The 21,771-nt window shown below is 35.9% G+C and overlaps 1 protein-coding gene across 1 annotated transcript in view; it reads left to right on the forward strand.

Moving 5' to 3' along the window:
* Positions 1 to 21,771, forward strand: part of WDR44 (WD repeat domain 44) — a 71,804-nt gene that overhangs the window by 25,482 nt on the left and 24,551 nt on the right. The window contains exons 2-10 of the mRNA XM_014861000.3: positions 1,516 to 1,549; positions 7,848 to 7,922; positions 11,963 to 12,605; positions 13,103 to 13,233; positions 14,344 to 14,439; positions 15,699 to 15,835; positions 16,616 to 16,699; positions 20,384 to 20,490; positions 21,253 to 21,404. Coding sequence (XP_014716486.3) covers positions 1,516 to 1,549; positions 7,848 to 7,922; positions 11,963 to 12,605; positions 13,103 to 13,233; positions 14,344 to 14,439; positions 15,699 to 15,835; positions 16,616 to 16,699; positions 20,384 to 20,490; positions 21,253 to 21,404 — 1,459 coding nt within the window. The remainder of the gene's footprint in view (positions 1 to 1,515; positions 1,550 to 7,847; positions 7,923 to 11,962; positions 12,606 to 13,102; positions 13,234 to 14,343; positions 14,440 to 15,698; positions 15,836 to 16,615; positions 16,700 to 20,383; positions 20,491 to 21,252; positions 21,405 to 21,771) is intronic.

The following is a 21,771-nucleotide window of genomic DNA, read 5'->3' on the forward strand; positions in this document are numbered from 1 at the left end:
TAATAATTGGGGATATAAAAATTTTCATTTCTGGAAATTGTCCTCTGTTAACATGAAATTATATTGTCTAGGCACTGCAATTAAATAGGTGGGCACTATTTTATACAGCTTCCTTTTTTGTTTTTTAAACAGGGTTTAAAAACCCTCTGAAGTAGAATTGTGTCCTATTCATCTTCATATCTATAGTCCCTGACATGTAGTAACTAGTCCATAAATGTTTGTTGAAGAAAGGGGTTGATTTTCTAATAAGTGGCAAAAGTAATTCTTTTTTATCACACTAAGTTTTGATTAGAGGTCAAGGATTCTTATGCCAAATATGGATCACTCAATTTGGCATATAAAGAGCATGGTTGCAGGACTCCATGCTTTTCTTGGTTCTGCCTCAAAATATGTGACTTTGGGGAAAGTCACAATCTCTCAGCAATATTAATTATTTAAAAGTGTTTCTGGGGCCAGCCCCATGGCTGAGCGGTTAAGTTTGTGTGCTCCACTTTGGTGGCCCAGGGTTTCCTGGTTCAGATCCTGGGTGTGGACCTACACACTGCTTATCAACCCATGCTGTGGCAGCGTCTCACACAGAAGAACTAGAATGACCTACAACTAGGATATACAACTATGTTTGGGGGCTTTGGGGAGGAAAATAAATAAATAAATAAAAGAATTCATTCTTAAAAAAAAGATATATTAAAAAAAAAGTGTTTCTTACTGCATAACCCTGAGATATAATAAGTGGCTATAAGAGTGTGTCTCTCCCTTATGCTTTAAAGCAGATATCAAACTGTTCCTATTTGAAGAAAAATGGAGGGTGGGGAGGTGAAAATCACTGGTGAAGTTACTTTTTAAAATTACTGTATCTAGGGGCCGGCCCGGTGGTGCAGCAGTTAAGTTCGCATGTTCCGCTTCTTGGCGGGCTAGGGTTCACCAGTTTGGATCCTGTGTGCCGACACAGCACCGCTTGGCAAAAGCCACGTTGTGGTAGGCGTCCCACATATAAAGTAGAGGAAGATGGGCATGGATGTTAGCTCAGGGCCAGTCTTCCTCAGCAAAAAGAGGAGAATTGGCAGTAGTTAGCTCAGGGCTAATCTTCCTCAAAAAAAAAAAACTGGTGCAACCGTTTTGGAGGGCAATTTGAAAGTTTCTGAAAATCCTGAAAAGGATGTATACTTTTGACCTGCACTTCTACTTCTAGAGAAGTTTATTTTAAATAAATTTATAATGGAAGAGCACAAATTTTTATTTACAAAGATGCTTATAGAATTGTATGTCATATATGTATATATATATATATGGGAAGACAAGAGATACTCAAATTTCTATGTGATAAGATTATGGATCATTTTAAGTTTCTTCTCTACTGTTTTATGTTTTCTACATTTTCTATATGCACAGAAGACATTTTAATCACAAAATATGTACATGTTTTTAAAAATGTGGGCTTGTCTTTAATAAGTGTGTGGAAGTATTTCCCTTCTCACCTCCACTATTCAATGCCTCCTTGCTTTTATTTCTGAACAGGTCTCCAGGAAAGGTTGGGATTTCAACATTAAAGGTAAGTTGTGCTTTCTGAAAGTTATGTTTCTACACAAATCATGTACACCTTTCCTTCATTTTTCTCTTGTATGTAGTTCTTCATTTTCTTGCTTTTGCTTTCTATTGCTTATTTTTCTAAATAATATTGTTGTATCTTACTAGGTGTGATTAGGTAGTCTAGAAATATCTAATTAAATATTGTGTGATAAGGAAGGGATTATAATTATTGTTTAGATTTCCACTAACTTTTATTTGGTTTATAATTTTTAGAATAAAAGAACACTATAAAATACTTGTATTGTGTGTATGTGTGTCTTAATTGAAATGGTAAAACTTGCAGGACAATAATGTGGAGTAACCAAAACACTTGTATACTTCTTATGGGCGCACATACTGGTATCATCACTATATATAAAAATCAATCCCAGACTTATATCTAAGCAAAGGAATTTGATATTGAGACATTATATCAATGAGAGCCATTTTAAGTATAAGAATATCACCAAACAGAACTACTTCCATCAAATAGAGTATATGCTATATATCTATGCTTGTGTATGTTTGTGGGTATGTCTGTACATGTGTATGCATAATCTCAAACATGCTTTATTTTTTTTCAGTTCCAGTATCTCTATCTTCTGTTTATACACATTGGATACTGATCTCTTTGATAAATTGTGGTATATAATTCATATGGAATATTCTACAGTAGTGGGTATGAATGAAGTAGTTATGCATAATAACATGGGTGAATTTCAGCACTGTAGTGTTGAGTGGGGGGAAAAATACAAGTCACCGGAAAACACATGCATAAGATTCCGTTTAAGGGGCTCGCCTGATGGCATAGTGGTTAAGTTCAGTGTGCTCCACTTCGGCGGTCTGGGTTCAGTTCCTGGGCATGGACCTATACCACTTGACGGCGGCCATGCTGTGGCGGTGACCCACATAAAAATAGAGGAAGATTGGCACAGATATTAGCTCAGGGCTAATCTTCCTCAAGCAAAAGGAGGACAAGTAGTAACACATCTTAGCTCAGGGCAAATCTTTCTTAGCAAAAAGAAAAAAGATTCCATTTATATTAAGTTCAAAAGCATTCTAAATTAAAGAATATATTGTTTAGAGATACAAGCATAGTAAAACCATAAAGAACAGCAAAGGAATGATAAACACAAAGTTTAGGGTGTCAGCCATCTCTGACGGAGAAACAATGTAATAGAAATGGTGAAGGATATGTAAGAGACTTGAATGCTAATAGTAATAATCTTTTTCTTAAAAATGCTTAAGAAAGGTTATATCATAATTCTTTATTCCTTATATTTTATAAAAATCTTTTTATATTTTAATAAAAACAACTTTTAAAAATAGTACATGGAGGGGCCAGCCTGGTGGCGTAGTGGTTAGGTTTGTGCGCTCTACTTTGGCAGCCAAGGGTTTGCGTGTTCAGATCCTGGGTGCAGATTTAGAACCGCTCATCAAGCCACGCTGTGGCAGGATCCCACATAAAATAGAGGAGGATTGGCACAGATGTTAGCTCAGTGCCAGTCTTCCTCAGAAAAAAAAATAATACATGGATATGGTTAAAATTTGCTCAGTGCAAAAAGTAGATGGTTAACAATGTAGCTTCCCTCCCATCCGTCATCCTCCACCTCCCAATTCCCATATCCAGAGACACTTGCTGTTTATGCTTGTAGATTTTAAAAGCCACTTGGCTCTAAGACATCTTTAGGTTATAACTAATAGGCTGTGGGAATTTACTTTATCTCAGTAATTATAGATTGCCCTTAACTTGAATAAAACTAGAGAGAGAATGTACATGTTTGGTAAACAAATATGAAGTTGGATGTTCTTTTTTATCTTCTATTTTGAAATAATTATAGATTCACCGGAAGTTGCAAAGACAGTACAGAGAAGTCCTGTGTATCCTTCACCCATTTTCCCCAGGGGTTATGTCTTAATTACAGTGCAACATCAAAACCAGGAATTTGACATTGGTACAATGTGAGCATATACTTCTATGTCAGTTTATTACATGTGTATATTTGTGTAACCACCACCACAGTCAAGATGCAGATCTATTTCATCACCACAAAGATCTCCTTTGTGTTACCCCTTTATAAAGTCACATCCGCTACCACTCCCACATCATCCCTAACCCCAGACAGCCACTAATCTGTTTTTCATCTCTATAAATTTTGTCGTTTGAGATTGTCCTATAAATGAAATCATATAGTGTGTGACCTTTTGAGATTGGCTCAAAGGATTGAGAGCCATCCAAGTTGTTGCATGTATTAATGGTTTATTCCTTTTTGTTGCTAAGTAGTATTCTATGATATGGATATACTCAGATTATTAAGTGCATATTATGTGTAATAGTGTATCTATTGTTGTCTTAAGCAATCCAAAGGAAAGTTTGATATAGTCCCGATTTTTGATGATTTTACAATCTCACAGAAGAGACATGTATATGAAGGGATGATATATGAAGTATTGATGTTTAGAGAGTAGAATAGACCTTAAGTGCTACAAGGAATTTGCAGGAAGAAGGGAGAGATAGAACAAGCATGAGAACATTGTTACCTGAAATAGAGAAAAATTTCAGAGGGAAGGTAGATCTTGTGCTGGGTTTTGAAAATTGGGAGAAGTTTGCATAGGTAGAGAGTGCAAAGGTATAGAATTTGCTGGGAGCATTGAAAAACTGAGGTGACCAATGTAAAGTGTCAGTGGTGGAATGTTGAACAAGTAAATTGGGGCCAGGTTTCCATGAGCCTTGAATGTCAGGTTAAGAACTCTGGGCTTTATGGGCCCAGCCCCATGGCCGAGTGGTTAAGTTCGCGTGCTCTGCTGCAGTGGCCCAGGGTTTCGCCAGCTCAGATCCTGGGCACGGACCTAGCACCGATCATCAAGCCTTGCTGAGGCAGCGTCCCACATGCCACACCTAGAAGGACCCACAACTGGGAAAAAAAAAAAGTACACAACTATGTACCAGGGGCCTTTGGGGAGAAAAAGGAAAAAAAAAAAATCTTTAAAAAAATAAAAAAGAACTCTGGGCTTTAAAATTTTGAAGCAACATATTTAAAAAGTCAATTTTTTGTATGTCTTATAGCTGTGCTCTCCAAGGTGTTTTGCTGGGGAATTAACATAAGATAAGTGGTGGGAGGGTGGAAGAAAGTTTGGAGGAAAGAGACTAAGTACAGAGAGAGTTGTTAAGAGACAGTTAGAACGTCAAGACATGAGACTCCGACACGGATGGTGTTGATAGGATTGGATGGATGGATACGACAACTATTTAAGAATTGTTTCCTATGTGTTATTTTCTCTCTTCCCAATCGAGAAGAGTGGAGGTCACATCTCTAAAACATTTTTTTAAATTTCCCTTGTCATTGTTAGTAGAGTAGACCTTCCTCATTACTAAAAACTAGACGTAACCCAAATGTTTAAATAACTAACATTTTTAGCTTAATGTTCGTTAATAGATAATAAGATTTCTTTGAGTGTAGATCACTTTTGTACAAATGATTTGTGAAGCCAAGTTATCTTTTGTTGGATGTGTTTATTAAAATTCAAAAGCTCAAATCTCATAACTGAATACTCTGAGGAGGGTACAAGCAGCTCTCTAATATTTAACACAGCTGGAGGGAAACAGTGGTGTGCATTGCTAGAAATTGAATGATCTGCCATACCTTTTAAGGAAGCGTATCTCTAAGGTTGTAGGGGTTAGAGAAATGGCCTGAAGACAGGAAGCTGGATTTAGTAACTACTATGCTTTAGTAATAGGGCAGTCCATCTCCAGAAGGAGATAATATATGAGGACTGTCTCAAATCTAGCTAAGTTGGTGTTGGTTGTCTGCAGGCACATGCTTGGCTTCCATTGCTATCCCCAAAGCCTGATCAAGGCGCTGGAGGAAGGACCTGGACCTTAGACAACACTGGGACAGAATCATAGATGACTATATATATACTAAGTCAGGTTTTACTAAGAAATCTTCCAATTAACTACTCCAGAGATGAGATCTTCTGGTAGGTGCCATATCACTCATTTAAACTTGTGACTTAACAGAAGTTTACCTTATAGGAGTCGGTATCTTTCAAAAGTTCAAAGTCCAAGAGTGTTTTGCCAAATAACATAGAAGTCTGATCACTGCTTGGCATTTTGGGTCAGTGTAAGAATGTTAATCTGTGATCTTTGTAAGAACATAATTAAAACAAGTTAAATTGAGGTTCAGGAATTATTAGTGTGTATTTTTGCTTAGGTTAACTTAGGGAAAATATCCACAGAATTATGTTGTACAATGCTTCTGATTTTCCTACTAACGGATACGTAACTCGTCGGACAGTTTCTTTGCTGTGCACTAACTGTTCTTAATGGCCATCGGCTTTCAAGTATTCTCTCTCCCTCATCTTGTCAAGATTATCTTAGTAATTGGTTTTGATTAGAGTTTTTTTTTTAGTTTAAAACCAAGATTCAATTGAAGGACATATAAACTTAAGATACATGTGTTAACTGAAGAAAAGCCAGAGTATGCGTTATTCAGCATTCATTCAGCAAATGATTACTTTTGCCAGGTAGTGTTTTAAGGACTGGGTAAGTAATGGTAGACGGAACAAAGTCCCTGCTCTCGTGGGGCTTACATTCTAGTGGGGCAAGGAAGAGACAAAAAATAAACAAGTAAACCAGGTCGTTTCAGATGGTGATAAGCGCCATGAAGGAAAAAAAAATAGGATAATGTGATATAAAGTTAAAGAGATGAGGCTATTTGAAGGTGGTCAGAGAAGGCTTTTCTGATGTAATAACACTTGAGCTGTGCCCCTTAGGATGGTAAGGAGCCATCCAGTTGGCCAGAGTGTAATTGTGGGGTTGTGGAGGGAGAGGGAGGTGAGAAATGGAGAAGATATCAAAGATGTAGGCAGGGGCCGTACATGTTAGGCCCTCATGGGTTGTGGTAGAGTTTGATTTTACCTAACACTTAAAATTCCATGAAACAACTTTTCTGTAGAAAAATCTATATAATACTGGTAGTATTTCCCAAATGCTGGAAAGAATTCAATGAAACAAATTTTCAACTTGAAGATATTGGAAGTCCTACAGAAATTTCTCTAGCACGTTAAATCTTTGGCATTATAATAATCTCTGGAGTAATTTTATCATGGAGCCTATCGTGATCATATCCTGATACTTGGATAAGCGCTTCCTGAATACTTACTTACAACCTTACATGCCTTAGGTCACTTATCTGTCAAAAATGCTTATGGCGACCTTTTTCTAACAAGCGCTATAATGTGTACCAAGAATTATGAAGTTTTTTCTCAGTATTGGTAGTAACATTCAAATTACTGTACTTCTATAAATGTGAGGACAGCTTAATATGGAGGAGAATATTGTATTAAGATTTGCAAATGTATGATTGTCTTATTTTACCCAAATTTTTTTCCAGGAGAAATGTAGTATCCATTTCTACCTTCTCTAACCTCCCAAATATATATATATATGTACGTATGTGTATATGAATGTATACGTAGATATATATGTATTTTTGGTGGGTTTAATTTTTTCATCTGTGACTGTTTTGAGGACTTCATTTAACTTCTGATTAACTCTTCATTCCTTTTATCTAAGGCATGCAGAGTTTTTAAGAAAATTATTCTCTGAATGTGGTTTTCTGTGTTATGTACTTTTATGTTTATGCATATTTATGGAACAATACTTTGGGAAAAATAACAGTTCTCATTCAACCCTTTGCTTAACTCCTTAATCTTTTTAAGCTACGAAGGTACTTAGTAGTTCTTATCTTCCTTTACAGTTTTTTGATGTTAAAGAGTTGGGCACATTTGGGGGCTGGCCTGGTGGCCTAGTGGTTAAGTTTGTGCTCCACTTCAGAGGTTTACAGGTTTGGACCCAAGGTGTGGACCTACACACCACTCATCAAGTCATGCTGTGGCAGCATCCCACATACAAAAAATAGAGGAAGATTGCCACAGATGTTAGCTCAGTGACAGTCTGCCTCAAGCAAAAATGAAGAAGGTTAGCAACAGATGTTAGCTCAGGCCCAGTCTTCCTCACCAAAAAAAAAAAAAAAAAGTTGGGTACATTTAAAGGAAAATACCCTATTGCAGGAGAAAAATAGTAAATTGCTGATTGGTAACCTTCTTATGCAACTCTCGTCCCAGTTGGCATAAAATCTCTGAGCATCTATCCATATACAAACATCTATGGGCCTTTTCTTTATTAATGCTACATTTTCTAGTTTATACCTACTTTAAACAGAAGTTGAAAGAAAACATGTCATTGTTTGGTCTCTGTTCTTTTCTTTTTAAAATAGGAAACAGAGAACACTGCATACAAACTTGGAAATGAGTCCCCTGTACAAGAATTGAAACAAGATGTGTCTAAAAAGGTTGGTAAAATATAATGTCAATATTAGTTTAGCAGATGTCATATCTATATGGTATATTTAAAGCAGAAAATTTTCTATATTCTTTTAGTATAGTACTCTGTGTGTGGTAGATGTTCAGTGAATGTTCCTTGAATCTGTTAAATTTTGCGATTGAAGACACATCAGCCTTTTTAGAAGTCATTTCGTAATCAAACTGATTGGTAATTTATCCTTGAAACAATATTTTGAAAAACTTTTTGTAATGTGTTTTTGTTTTTCATGCTTGTATTTTTATTAGAATAAGATATTGCTACTCTTGAGGTTACTACCAAGAGTTAAAGGTATTGAAAAGCTCAGTGCAGCAAATTTTGGTATCTTTAGGAGTTAGAGGTTACAAGAAGTCGTTATTCTGATAGTGCCTTTGATAGCTTTTAAAGAATTGATTCTATGAAGCTTCGGAGTTTGATTTACTAGAAGAGACTGAGCACAAGATAAAAATTTTGACAATAGATAGTTTACAGTACCAGGATAAAATCCAAGGAGAAAGATGGTGTGTGTTCATAGTTTTCAGTGTTTTCTGTGCCTTGGGCACTGTTCTAGCTAGTAGATTTCCAGAGACTAACAAGATGGCACATTCTCTACCCCACAGTTTCTCAACAGTGACACTTTGGGCTGGGTAATTCTTTATTGTGGAGGGAAAGGGGGAGACTGCTCTGTGCATTGTAGGATGTTTACCAGCATCCCTGGCTTCTACCCACTAGATGTCAATGGATCCCCCCAACCCCTACCCCATTGTGACAACTGAAAATGTCTCCAGACATCACCAAATGTCTGGGGAGAGATGCTAGGCAAAATCGCCTCCAATGGAGAGCCGTTGTTCTACCCTTATGGAATTTAGAAATGTAATGAACCATATATTTTAATATTGATTATACTTTTTCCTTTAAAAGGAAAAATTTCCTTTTTGGAAGAAATGAGATTGTGTATCAGCATAAATAAGATAACAAGAGTAGTACCATTTTTTTTTTTAATCGGAAATTACCCACAATTCTCCGCTTAAATAGCTGTCTTGATTTTTCAGCATTCCCTTCTGGTTCTCACTCATTCTCATACTTTTTTTTCTTTTCTTTTTTTTTTCCCCTAATTGTAGTATAGATAGAATTTTATATTCTACCTTTTCCTCTTACCATTTTTAGATTTTCATGTTTCTACACAATTTCAATAGTTTTCACTTGATGTATCAGTTTCCATCAAGCAAATGTATTTCAATGTGTCTAGCTATTTTTATTATGGAAAACTTGAAATGTTTCTGTTTTTTCCACTAGAAGTTTTCTTTCCCTTTTTAAGAATTTTTTCTTAGGATAAATTACAAATGGATAACTATCTATAGTTAGTAGTAAAAGAAGGTGACTTCTAAGGAGAGATTAGAAGCTGAAAAAATAGTGAGTAAACACTAGGGGCCATAGATTCTTTAGACTCTAGGTATCACTTTTTAAGTTCTAGCCTTTTCAGTTGAATTAAATGTCACACATTAATGATAAAGGCTGTGGGGATATACCCTTGACCAGGATACGATCCCTCTCCCCAGTAGCTTACATTTTAGTAGAGGAAATTGAATAAACACAAAACTAAATGTAATAAGTGTTCAAATAAGCTTACAAACTTTTATAAGAACACTGAGGGGGAGACTTTACTTCCTGCTTCAAGGTAGGAGTGGGAGGAGTTCATAGAGGAAGTAGCATCTAAGCTGGTTCGTGATGACTAGGTAAGATTTGGGCAGGTGGAGATGGGAAAGACATAACCAAAGGCAAGGAGAGGAGGAGTGTGCAGAATGTTTGAGGATGAGTCTAGAGCCAATGATAAGGCCAGATTAAGGAAATGCCTCTTATGTCATACTAAAACATCTGGTTTTTATTTTATGGTGGCTGGCAAAGCAAGAGGTTCTTGAAGCAGGGAGGTGATGTGAAGCAAATAGTTGCTTTAGCATGATCATTTCTGTGTTGATCTTGATGCTCCCTGTTCTCTTGGTCTTTCCCTCCTTGCTACCCCTGAATCTAGAAAAACATACAGGGCTAGGCACTGTAAATAGATGCTATGGAAGCATATCAAGAGGTAGAAAAAATGAGCCTTGTTTTCCAGGAACTAATTATCTGGTGTGGAGAAAATGTTTATACAGAGCTAGCCCATATACTACCTTGTATTTATATTATAGTTCATACTGTAATGGACAGTAAGAATGATGGGAGTTCAGAGAAGGGAGAGATTGTTCTCAGATAAGGGATTAGGGAAGACATGATTTTCAACCTCATTTTAACCCCTTAGGGCATAGGCCTTTCCATTATGCATAGTGATTATTTCAAACCTTTACATTCATCTCACGCTCACCATGCCCACTTGGATCCTGCTCACTTTCACCAGATAACCTTGTTTCCCACTGCACGTAGGCATTAGAGGCTAAGGAGCCTGAATTCACTCCTTCCCATTGTCTCTCACTTCTCTTACCTGCAAGCTTGTTTTCTTCTTTTACCTCTTTTTCGTGTCATTGCTGAGAGTTTAGTATTCTTTTTTTTTCCTGTCCAAAGTAGCATTGTATAATATAAAGAACACTGGATTTCTGAGAGAAACCTGGATTTCAGTTTTGATTTTGTAGTTTACTAGCTGTGGGACCTTGGGCAAAATTCTTACTGCCTTTATCTCAGATTCCTGCATTGGTAGAAGAGAGAGAGTCTAGCTACCTCACAAGGCCTGTGTGATGATTAGGTAGAAAATGTGTGTGCTGGGTCTAATGCACAGTAGACCCTCTTTCCTTTCTTCTCCAGAACTGTGTCTTCCTTTCCCTTGGCTCCTTCCCCGCAGCTTATAAAAATGCTGGGTCGCTTTGTTGTAGCCTCTTTCATTTGTAGCCAAACTTTTTGAAAATGTAGACTGTGCTGTCTCTATGTCTTCATCTCGTATTCATTCTTAAATCCACTGTAATCTGATTTCTGTTATCACTAAGATACTCAGTGCTCAGTAACCTCCTAATTGACAAATTAAGTGGACTCTAGTTGATATTACTCTGGTAATAGTCAAGTAAGTCTAGGGTAAAAATTTGAAGCTTGAGAAAAATTAATATATGGAATATGTTGGGAAGCAAGGGATGACTATTATTGAGCAGCAGTAATATCCAGTTCAAGTTAGCACGAATTTGTGGTAAGCCAGATCAGGATGATTCTGTGACACATTCTGTTAACTTTCTGGGGCCAAGGAATTGAAAAAGGAGAATGGTTGAGTGTGGTGGAAAGATAAGTGAGCTGGGAGACTTAATGTGTTAATAATGACAGGACTGAGTAGAAAATAGATTTTCTCCTAAGTGTTGGTAGAAGACGTAGAAAACCAATCTGTATTTTTCAGCTACACATAAAAAATAAAAGGGAGCTGGGAGTTTGAACTCTTCTCAGGTCCTGCCATCTATCTGAATAGTGGGGCATTAGATGTAGTCTGTTTAAGAATGTTAATCTCCCTGCATCTGCTGGCTTTTCCTGTCATAGGCTTGAGTTCAGAGCTAAACAACTTGAATTCTTGTTCTAGGTGGTTTTGATTCTCATGGTTTTGTTAACTAGGCTCAAACCAACAAGCTGTTACTGCAACTAACTTGGCCTAAATATGTAAGTGAACTATGACAAGAAGAGTCTGAATGTAAATTTAGGTTTGAACTTTATTTTACAGGATTGGTTGAAATTTTGTGATTCACTTATTTACACAGATTCCCTATTATAATGGTTAAGAGTGTGGATTCTGGGACCAACCTCCCTGGTTTTATGCCAGCTTCTTCACTTCCTAGCTTTGTGACCTTGGACAAATCACTTGATCCCTCTGTGCCTTAGTTCCCTGCTTCGTATAATGATGATAGTAAGAGTGCTATCTCATAAGGTTCTTGAAAAGATTAAAAGATTAAAAAAGATTAAAAAGTGTTAAGAACATTGTCTGACACATAGTGAGTACTGTATAAATGATTAGCTATTATAATGTTCTTGTAGATAGCTTTATTTTTTAAAAACTGCTTTTTAACCTTTCATCAGATTATTGAAAGTATTATTGAGGAGAGTCAGAAAGTACTACAGCTTGAAGATGACTCTTTGGATTCCAAAGGAAAAGGACACTCTGATCAGGCTACTGCAAGTCCTATCGTGGCAGGAACAGATCTTAGCAATATTCCTGGACTGTTAGCCATAGATCAAGTACTACACGAAGATTCCAAAAGGGCAGAGAGTCAGAATGTATTTGAAGAAACTGAATTAGAATCAAAAAAAAGTTTTCCTTCTGATGACACCAGTGAGAAGCCAGTAGATGAAACCGCTAAGGTAACTGAAATAAGTTCAGCTGAGCAGCTTAATGTTAATGTGCCTGAAACTGAAACAGAAGTATTGAACAAAGAAGCCATGGAAGTCAAAGGAAGTGATGTTCTAGAACCTGCATCCTCAAACTCCTTACCTACTAAAGATTTTGCTGCCGTGGAAGAAGTGGCTCCTGCCAAACCCCCAAGGCAACTTACTCCAGAGCCTGACATAGTGGCTAGTACAAAGAAGCCTGTTCCAGCACGCCCACCCCCTCCAACTAATTTCCCGCCTCCTAGACCCCCACCTCCATCTCGACCTGCACCACCACCAAGAAAAAAGAAAAGCGAATTGGAGTTCGAGGCTCTTAAAACGCCTGATCTAGATGGCAAGTATTAATTGAGAAATAACTATTTTTGTGGGGAGATTTTTGAATTGAAACTGTTTACCTTTCTGGTTTTGTTGAGTTGATGCTGTGTACAACCATGTTGGTGACTGAAGTATAAAAATTATTATTTTAGTAATAAAAAGTGAAACATGTACATTGGTGATGTTACATTACTATAATTGAACATTTCAGCTGACTTCAGACTTTCAAATCTGTTGTCATTGGAGAACCAGCGTGGGGTGGTGAAAAGAACACAGGATTTGGAGACCTAAGATTTGAATTCAAGTCTTAGATCTTTTAATGTATAAGTTGTATAGCCTTGAGGAATTTAAATAACTTGTTTGAATACTGGTCTCCCCATATATAAAATGAGAGTAATAAAACTACTTTCCTTACAGGATTGTTATAAGAATCAGACAAATAGGGGTTAAAGCACTTTTCAAGCTATCTATAAGATTCTATATAAATATTAGTTATTATTATTATTATTATTGCAGTACCCAAAGAGAATATTACATCTGAAACTCTCCTAACTGCGAACATGGCTTCAGAGAGTACAGTCAAGGATTCTCAGCCTTCTCTTGATTTGGCAAGTGCTACCAGTGGAGATAAGATAGTTACTGCCCAGGTTGGTGAATTTGTGTTATATTTGATATAGGCTTTATCAGCTTTCTGCAACTGGCTGGTTTGTTGATTGTCAAACCTTTCTTCTCCAAGCCAAATATTTCCTTGTTCCCAAAACCTGGCCTGCTTACATCCCTTGTTCAGCTCTGCTACTAAGTAGCTGGGCGAATCTAGCAAGTTATATAACATCTGAGTCTCAGATGCCCCATTGCTAAAATGGGGGGGAAACCTGCCTTGAAGCTTTCTTACAAGGATGAAATGAGCTAAAGTATGCCAAGTACCTGGCATGTAGTCGCCATTCAAAAAACAACAGATGCTGCTATTTGTAATATTATTGATATTAATAAACATCAGCTACAGTCTTTGTTAACCTGACCTATATTGGTCAAAATTGGGGACTTTTACTTTTTATAATTTCCTTTTCCTAATCATGAAAAGACTTCATACACTAAGCTATATATCTATATATGAGGTAATAGATAGGACTTGACAATATGAATTTTTACCATAACCAAATTCTGGAACTCAAGGATTACTTATGTGATAACTGTGGTTGGGGTAGGTTAGCATACTGGGAGATAAGACACTATAGTCTTACAGCAGCCTTAGAGCAGAGGTTGGCAGTGACCTGTTTTTTAGCATCCCCAAGCTAAGAATGGTCTTTACATGTTTAAAGAGTTGTTAAAAAAAAAAAAAAAACAGAGTATGCGACAGACACTATATGTGAAGCAAAAAGCCTAACATACTTGCTATCTGGCTGTTTACAAAAAAAGTTGTCTAACCCCTGTTTTCGAGATATGCACACGTACAGCCCTGATTAATGGCAGTCTTAGGGCTGGCATTCTCCTAGTGGAGAATTGCTTTTGGGCCAGGTTCAAACAGAACATTTATTTGCTTTCAAAACTACTAATATATTATTTCATGGGCAGCAGTCCCAATGTTTTTAAACATGCTGGGAGTAATAAAGAACTGAAATGGAGTGTTCCATTTAAATTTTCAGTAGGCTCCATTATCTGAATTATGGAATTCTTTAGAACTATGTGTGGTAATGAATAATTAAATATTTACAGAAATTGACTCAGTCTACTTTCTGTTTATAAAATTATAATTTCAGGAAAATGGAAAAGGACCTGATGGGCAGACAATAGCAGGTGAAGTGATGGGCCCTCAGAGACCTAGATCCAACTCTGGGAGAGAGCTTACTGATGAGGTACAATTAGATTTCTTTTGTTCTTAAAAACAAAATATAAAAATTATAATGGGAAGATGGAAAAGTTCTGGAGATGAATGATGGTGATGGTTGCATGGTAGTGTGGATGTAATGCCACTGAACTATACAATTAAAAATTGTTAAAATGGTAAATTTTATATGAAGTATATTTTACTATGATTAAAAAATCTTTTTAAGTTTATTGCTGTTAGGCAAAAATAATCATGATGTAGAAGAAAAAATGGAAATTGAAGATTGTCTTACTTTTTGTTTTTTTAATATGCTGGAGTTTGCAGTTCTGACTTAAACTTACCCTTTCACACAATTATATAGTGGAATAAATGTATTGAAAGCAAGACCTATGTTATATAGAAAGTAGGCTTAAAAAGAACTTGATGTTGTAGATAGATGATATATAGTATATGCAAACTCAGTGCTTCTTACCATTAAAATTTAATATACATCTATTGGCCAAATTATTCAGAAGGAAGTTTTGAAGCAAAATCTTCGTTTTCATTTATTTTAAACATCACGTTTAAAAATATTGTTCTTTGGAAAACAGTTTGGCAGTTTCTCAAAATATTGAACATTGAGTTACCATGACCCAGCAATTCCATTCCAATGGATACACCAAAGAGAAATGAAAATGTATGTCCACACCAAAAATGGACAGAGTTGTCCATAATAGCCAAAGTGTGGAAACAACAAACATCCATTGCTGATGAATGGATAAATAAAATGTGGTATATCCATCCACGTGCACTGTTTTTTGGCAATTAAAAGGAATGAAGTTCTGATACTTGCTGCAGTGTGAATGAATCTTGAAAACATCTTGCTAAGTGAAAGAAACCAGTCACAAAGACCACATGCTATATGATTTAATTCATATGAAATGTCCGGAATAGGCAAATCCGTAGAAACAGAAAGTAGATGACTGGTTGCCAGGGGCTGGGAGAAGAGGGGAATGAGATATGACAGCTAATGGGGATGGGGTTTCTTTTTGGGGTAGTGGAAATGTTCCACACTTAGATAATGGTGATGGTTGCACAGCTCTGTGAATGTACTCAAAACCATTGAATTATACACCTTAAATGAGTGCATTTTGCAGTTTGTGAATTTTGTCTCACTAAAAATGTTAAAAATTATTGTACACAGGACTGAATGTATCTAGAAGGTCGTTAGCTTAAATGTTTGAGGATTTTGTAGCCTCAGAAAGATAATTAAATTATAGGTCCTCTTGGTGTTATTTTTTACTTCAGGAAATTTTAGCCAGTGTAATGATTAAGAACCTGGATACTGGAGAAGAAATACCTTTGAGTCTTGCGGAAGAGAAACTGCCAACAGGTATTAATCCTCTCACTCTACACATCATGAGAAGGACTAAGGAATATGTAAGGTATGGCCTAATGTTATTATTTATCATTTGTAGTATTTCAGAGTGGTAAAGATTTCTCTGTTTGTGAACTATGACAGTTCCTAATTTGATTTCGTTGTCTTTTTTTTTTTTTAATTTGGGATTAAAACAGAGTTGATGTATGTATTCTTAAACTTTGTTCTCTCTTAAGACTACAATTACTCGGGAAAAATAGTATGTATCTTAAATCCTGTAGTATTTTGTTCCTTCTTTTAAAATGATTTATATTATACTAGAGACAGTATTAAAACATGTTCAGGCTAAAAAGCTATGTGGAATGAATACCTGGTCTTCTGAAATCTTGCTTTAAGAATCAGAAATTTTATAAATAATTGCATTGTCTTTGTAGGGTCAGGAAATGGCTTTAGAGTCAGGTGATGGTCTTTACTGTGAGATGTACGGTGAAAGCAAAGCTTTTTAAAATTTAATAAATGATGTGCCTGATGAGTGAGGAGGAAGATATTTACAAGTTAATTTGTCATTTCTGTGCCGCACGTTTTGCCCAGCAAAAAGCCTTGTTTGTAGTAGGTTTTTTCATAAGTTCCTAAATTTTGTACATTGTAGCTTGCTTAAAGATTCTATTCTTTGATTTGTCACATCTTTAAATTCTCAGTCATCATTTAAGTTAGATTTCTATAAAGCATGTTAACATACTTTTTTTCTTATTCTGATTAGCTAATTATATAATAAGTTTACATAGAGATTTTTGAGAAGTGTAGGGGAAATGACTTCTTTTAAAGTGACTTCTTCCCCTTCTTGTAGTAATGATGCAGCACAGTCAGATGATGAAGAGAAGTTACAGTCTCAGCCAACAGATACTGATGGTGGAAGGTTAAAACAGAAAACGTGAGTTACACTGCATCCCTTTTCTTCATTTCAAATTTTTATTAAAAAATATGACAACTACCATACTATTTTAAATCTATGCTCTCTCCAGTTTATGTGTCCGTCCACCACCACCACTGCCTGCCTCTAACCCAGTTCATTGAGGCTGTGTTGGTCATTTTTATAGCATCTGATGTATAGTAAATGGCCGATAAATTTTGCATCCTGCCTGTATTATTTCTGATGGTAGGTACCAAGAGTGTTAGTAGAAGAACATGATTGTCCTCAAAGTTGCCTTTTCCCTTTCTCTTCATCTCTGCCAATTCTGTTTATCTTTCCAAACCCAGCTACTTGAGATCTTCCTGACCACTCCAGTTCACAGCAAATTTCTTCCTTTCCTCAATTTCAGTGACACCTATAGTCTATATAATTTACGTTTGCCCTTTATTTTATATTATCTTAAACTGGTTTTTGATTTAAAAAAAACCGAGATAAATGTTAAACAACTAAACTATATGTTGCAAAAGGATTGTGGTCGTACCATCCTTCTGTTTCCCCTCCAGACATCTAGCACAATGGTGAGCATATAGATTTTGCTTTATTCTACATAAGTCACTTAATTGGCAATAATTTTGTCTAAGGCCCAAAGCGAATTTGCTGCTATAATGTGATCTTTTCCTAGTGTGGAAAGTGTATCAAAGAAAGCGTGGAGAATTCTTAGAAAAGGTGTATCCATAATGCAGGCATATGATAACACCTCAGATGTCTGGAGCCTAACTGTCTAGCGATGCCATTATCAGGAATCAGAGAATTAGAAATTATTCATGAGACAGATAAACATCCAGGAGAGATGTTACTCCATGCATTAAAGCTCATCATTTTTCTAAAAGAAAAGCTCTTCAGCTTTATTCAAAGCCATTATACATAGTTCTTAGATAATTTTTTAAAAATCTAGTCATCTGGTGTCTGAGCTCACAGCAAAATAGAAGCAGCAAACTATGTAAGTCAATACATGAAACTGTCAGGTGATATTTTGCTTGCAAGAGAGGAATCAGAAAAATGATAAAAGGACTCATACATACTACAACATTCCATATGGCAGTGCTTTCCACTTTTTCTTATGTCACAATACACATAGAACATAGTAATATTTGCACTGAATGCTGGGGTAAACCGATGAGTCAGCTGGTGGCCAGAAGAGACTGGCTCAAGTTTCTGGCTTCCCTGGGCCTTCCCTGTTGCCTTGAAGGCTGAGAGGGGGAACTAATATTATGACCCACCTGCCATTCATTTGAAAAACCCTCCATGTATTAAAGAACAGTAAAGATGGTAACTGGCCCTATTTATTAAGGAAAAACTTATTGAACATTAAGTGCTATTGAAGAAGGCACAAAAGTATGTATTTTAGAAATATTCTCATCCAAAATGATTAAAATATCTGTTTTTTTTGCTTAAAGTAGTAGTAAACCTATAGTTATACAGAAAATATAACTTCAGAGTTACAGATAGCAGAGACCATATAGTAATTTTTAAAGTGGTTTATCATCTGTGTTTTCTCATTATCAGAAGTAATACAGAAATGCGTAAAATAGAAAATGAAAGTCTCTCATACTCTCACCCCTGGAAATAATCAGTGTTAATAATTAGACATATGCTCCATAGAATTTTTTTTCTCACAAAAGTGGGATTATACTGTGTCTATAGTTTGTCAACTTGCTTTTTTTTTTCCTCTTTCTTCACTGTTTGTTTAAATGAGACAAAATGCTCAATGAGCTATAGGCCTGGTCTTATTTATTTATTTTTTGCAGTTCAGATGATATTTAATATTTAAAATTGATTTGTAAAATTAAGCCATTGAAAATTCAATTGCAGTAAACTATCAAAACAATATTTTTCAGCTTGTCGCTCTAAATTAACACATTTTACCTTTATTATTTGTTAAAAATTTATTGATTTTTATTTGTATAGAAATCAATTCAAATATTAACATTCCTTATGTAAGTTCTGATACGTATTTTGGGATCATACAAGAAAGAAAATGTTTTCCTTGCATTGGAATCAACTTGTTTTTTTTAAATATCTAATATGTAATGGACATCTTTTCATATCAGTACCGATAGTAATAGTAAATATATTGGAGTCTTTCTGTCAATCAGATATGGGAGTTAGATGCTGCAGATACAATAGTTAAGAAGACAGTCACAGTCTCTGCCCCCATAGAGCTTCCACTTAAATCGGAGAAACAGACACTAAACATGTAATTACCAAGATAAATCTAACTACATTTATAGTAATTACTATAAAAGAAATGTGTGGGGTGCTGTGAGTGTGTATAAGAGGAAAACCTGTTGTTCTAAAGAGTCAAGGGAGGCTTTTTTGAGAGAGAGCTGTTTGGTCCAAGACCTAAAAGATAAATGGAAATTAGCAAGGGGAGGAGTGTTCCAGGCAGAAATAACCACATGTGCAAAGGCCCTGAGGTGACTAAGCTTAGCACATTTAGAGAACTGAGGTTTGCCTCATTTATTTTATTGTACTCCATTTGTCAAGATATGTCATCAGTTATTTATCCATTCTTTTGTTAATGAAAATTCAGTTGATCTATTTACCTATTCTAAACAATGCAGCAGTGGACATCTTTGTATATATAGTTTAGCAACTTTTTCAAATACTATCCTTAATCTCATGAGCTCCCATGAGTTGGTGAAAATTTCCCCCTGATTTTAAATTTTGTTTTCATTTTAAATATCGTGTACTGTGCTTTGTATTTTAAAATCTTAATATATGAGATTTGAGACTTAGATAATTGAAAAAGCAATAAGTAAGTTCTATTTATGAAAGTTTGAGGTGCATACTTGCATTACATTATATTTGGGAATACCTACTGGGAAAGCTCAGCCTAACTGTATTGCACGCAAATAACCCAAACTGAAAGAGAAGGGACAGGGGCCATCTTAGGCTACCAAAGCATTCTATTTTGTAAGTAAATACCTCTCTACAGTTTCTTTTTATTGGTAAATGTATTTTTGAAGATGACTCTCTAAAGCAGTCTTCTCAAAGCAGTTACTCATTGCAAACTCATGGCCTCACCCTAGACCCTCTAAATTGGATGATCTGTGGATGGGGCCCAGCTATCTGCACTGTAAACACTCCCTCCCACCCCATTGCCGCCAGCTGATTATTTTTCACCATTGAAAAGCAGTGCTCTGGAGTACATGGTATTGTACACTGGGGGGACGTGCTGTGTTTCCTTTGTTATCATATTGACTTGAATATATTTATTCCATAGAACAAGGGATTGAGAAACTCAAAGATCTACTATTTATGTAAAAAAGGAGTTATTTCAAAATAATACACTTTACCAGTCACAGCTAATGAGATTATCTATGAATTGTTGAACTTTTTTTCTTTTTTTGAGGAAGATTATCCCTGAGCTAACATCTGCCGCCAATCCTCCTCTTTTTGCTGAGGAGGACTGTCCCTGAGCTAACATCGTGCCCACCTTCATCTACTTTATATGTGGGACGCCTACCACAGCATGGCATGCCAAGCGGTGCCATGTCTGCACCCGGGATCCGAACTGGCGAATCCCGGGCTGCCAAAGTGGAACGTAACCACGGCGCCACTGGGCTGGCCCCTGAATTGTTGAACTTTTGCAGTTAGTTGAGTTAATAAGAAATAATTTTGGTTTTTTGTACTTTTGATAAGGACTCAACTAAAGAAGTTCCTAGGAAAATCAGTAAAGAGAGCAAAGCACCTTGCTGAGGAATATGGTGAACGTGCTGTGAATAAGGTTAAAAGTGTTAGAGATGAAGGTAAGTGAATAGAACATTTCAACTGAATATTTAGTTTATTTGTAATCATCTGAATTTAACCTGTAGTTTATAAGAAGCATTCTATTTCATTGAAAGTAATAAACTTTTTTATAGGTAATATCTTAGTATTTCAATAAATGATGTTACCCTCGCTATCACTTAATTTTATGAGCAGGAAGCAAAATGAATATATGCATCTTAAACATGAATTTGTACATACTTTGTGACTGTGGCAACATGGAAGGGTTAAGTGTTCAATAATCAGTTGCAAATTAGTTTTGTAAGGCTTTTAGTTTTTAAATATTTTCAAGATTAGGTAAATTTTCTAAATTTGCACAGATGTTAACTTCCTATGCCTTTGTCATGATTGTACTTGTTTGGTTTATTTAATAAACGCACATATAGTACTTACTCTTTGTCACACACTGGTCTAAGCACTTTCACCTGTATTAACTCATTGAATCCTCATAAAAACCCTATGAGGTAAGTACCATTATTATCAGCATTTTATAGATGAAAAAACTGAGGCACAGAAAGGTCAAGTACCTTGCCTGTGGTCACACCAATAATAAATGACAGAGCTGGATTTGGACTCAGGCAAACTGGCACCAGACTCCATGCTCCTAACTAATATGCTATTTAGTAATAGACAGATTTTGCTTTTCCATTTAATGAATTTTCTCGGTAAGCAGTGGGTTTGAAAATATGATAGTAGCTACATCTACGTTAGCTAGTGATGATTTCTGTTGCTTTTCTATTCAGTGTTTCATACTGATCAAGATGATCCTTCATCAAGTGATGATGAAGGAATGCCGTACACAAGACCAGTTAAATTTAAAGCAGCGCATGGTTTCAAAGGACCTTATGATTTTGATCAGATCAAAGTGGTGCAAGATCTTAGTGGTGAACATATGGTAAGTAACCTTTTTATTTTTCAGGATTGCTTCTGTTTTCATTGAGAGAAATACTTTGGCTTTTATAGAGCTGATCTCTTCTTATGTGATGTAGTGTTTCTACCTGCCTCGAGAAGAGTGAATTGATATTAATATGATTTAATGAATAGGTAATGAAGAGTCTATCTGAATTATTCAAGAAGTGAGTTATCGCATAAATAAACTCTAGGCCTGTGTTATTAAGAAAGCTATGTAAAGGTACCACACTTTAAAGCAGTTAAGTTAGAGAGTAGTCTATCACTTTGAAAAATGTTTAAAATGGTCCCTGGTAGATTTTAAATAATTTACACAAATATTTTAGAAGCTCAATATATTTTGTAAAGTGACA

Source organism: Equus asinus, chromosome X, assembly GCF_041296235.1.
Source record: "Equus asinus isolate D_3611 breed Donkey chromosome X, EquAss-T2T_v2, whole genome shotgun sequence".
Taxonomy (NCBI): Eukaryota; Metazoa; Chordata; class Mammalia; order Perissodactyla; family Equidae; genus Equus; species Equus asinus.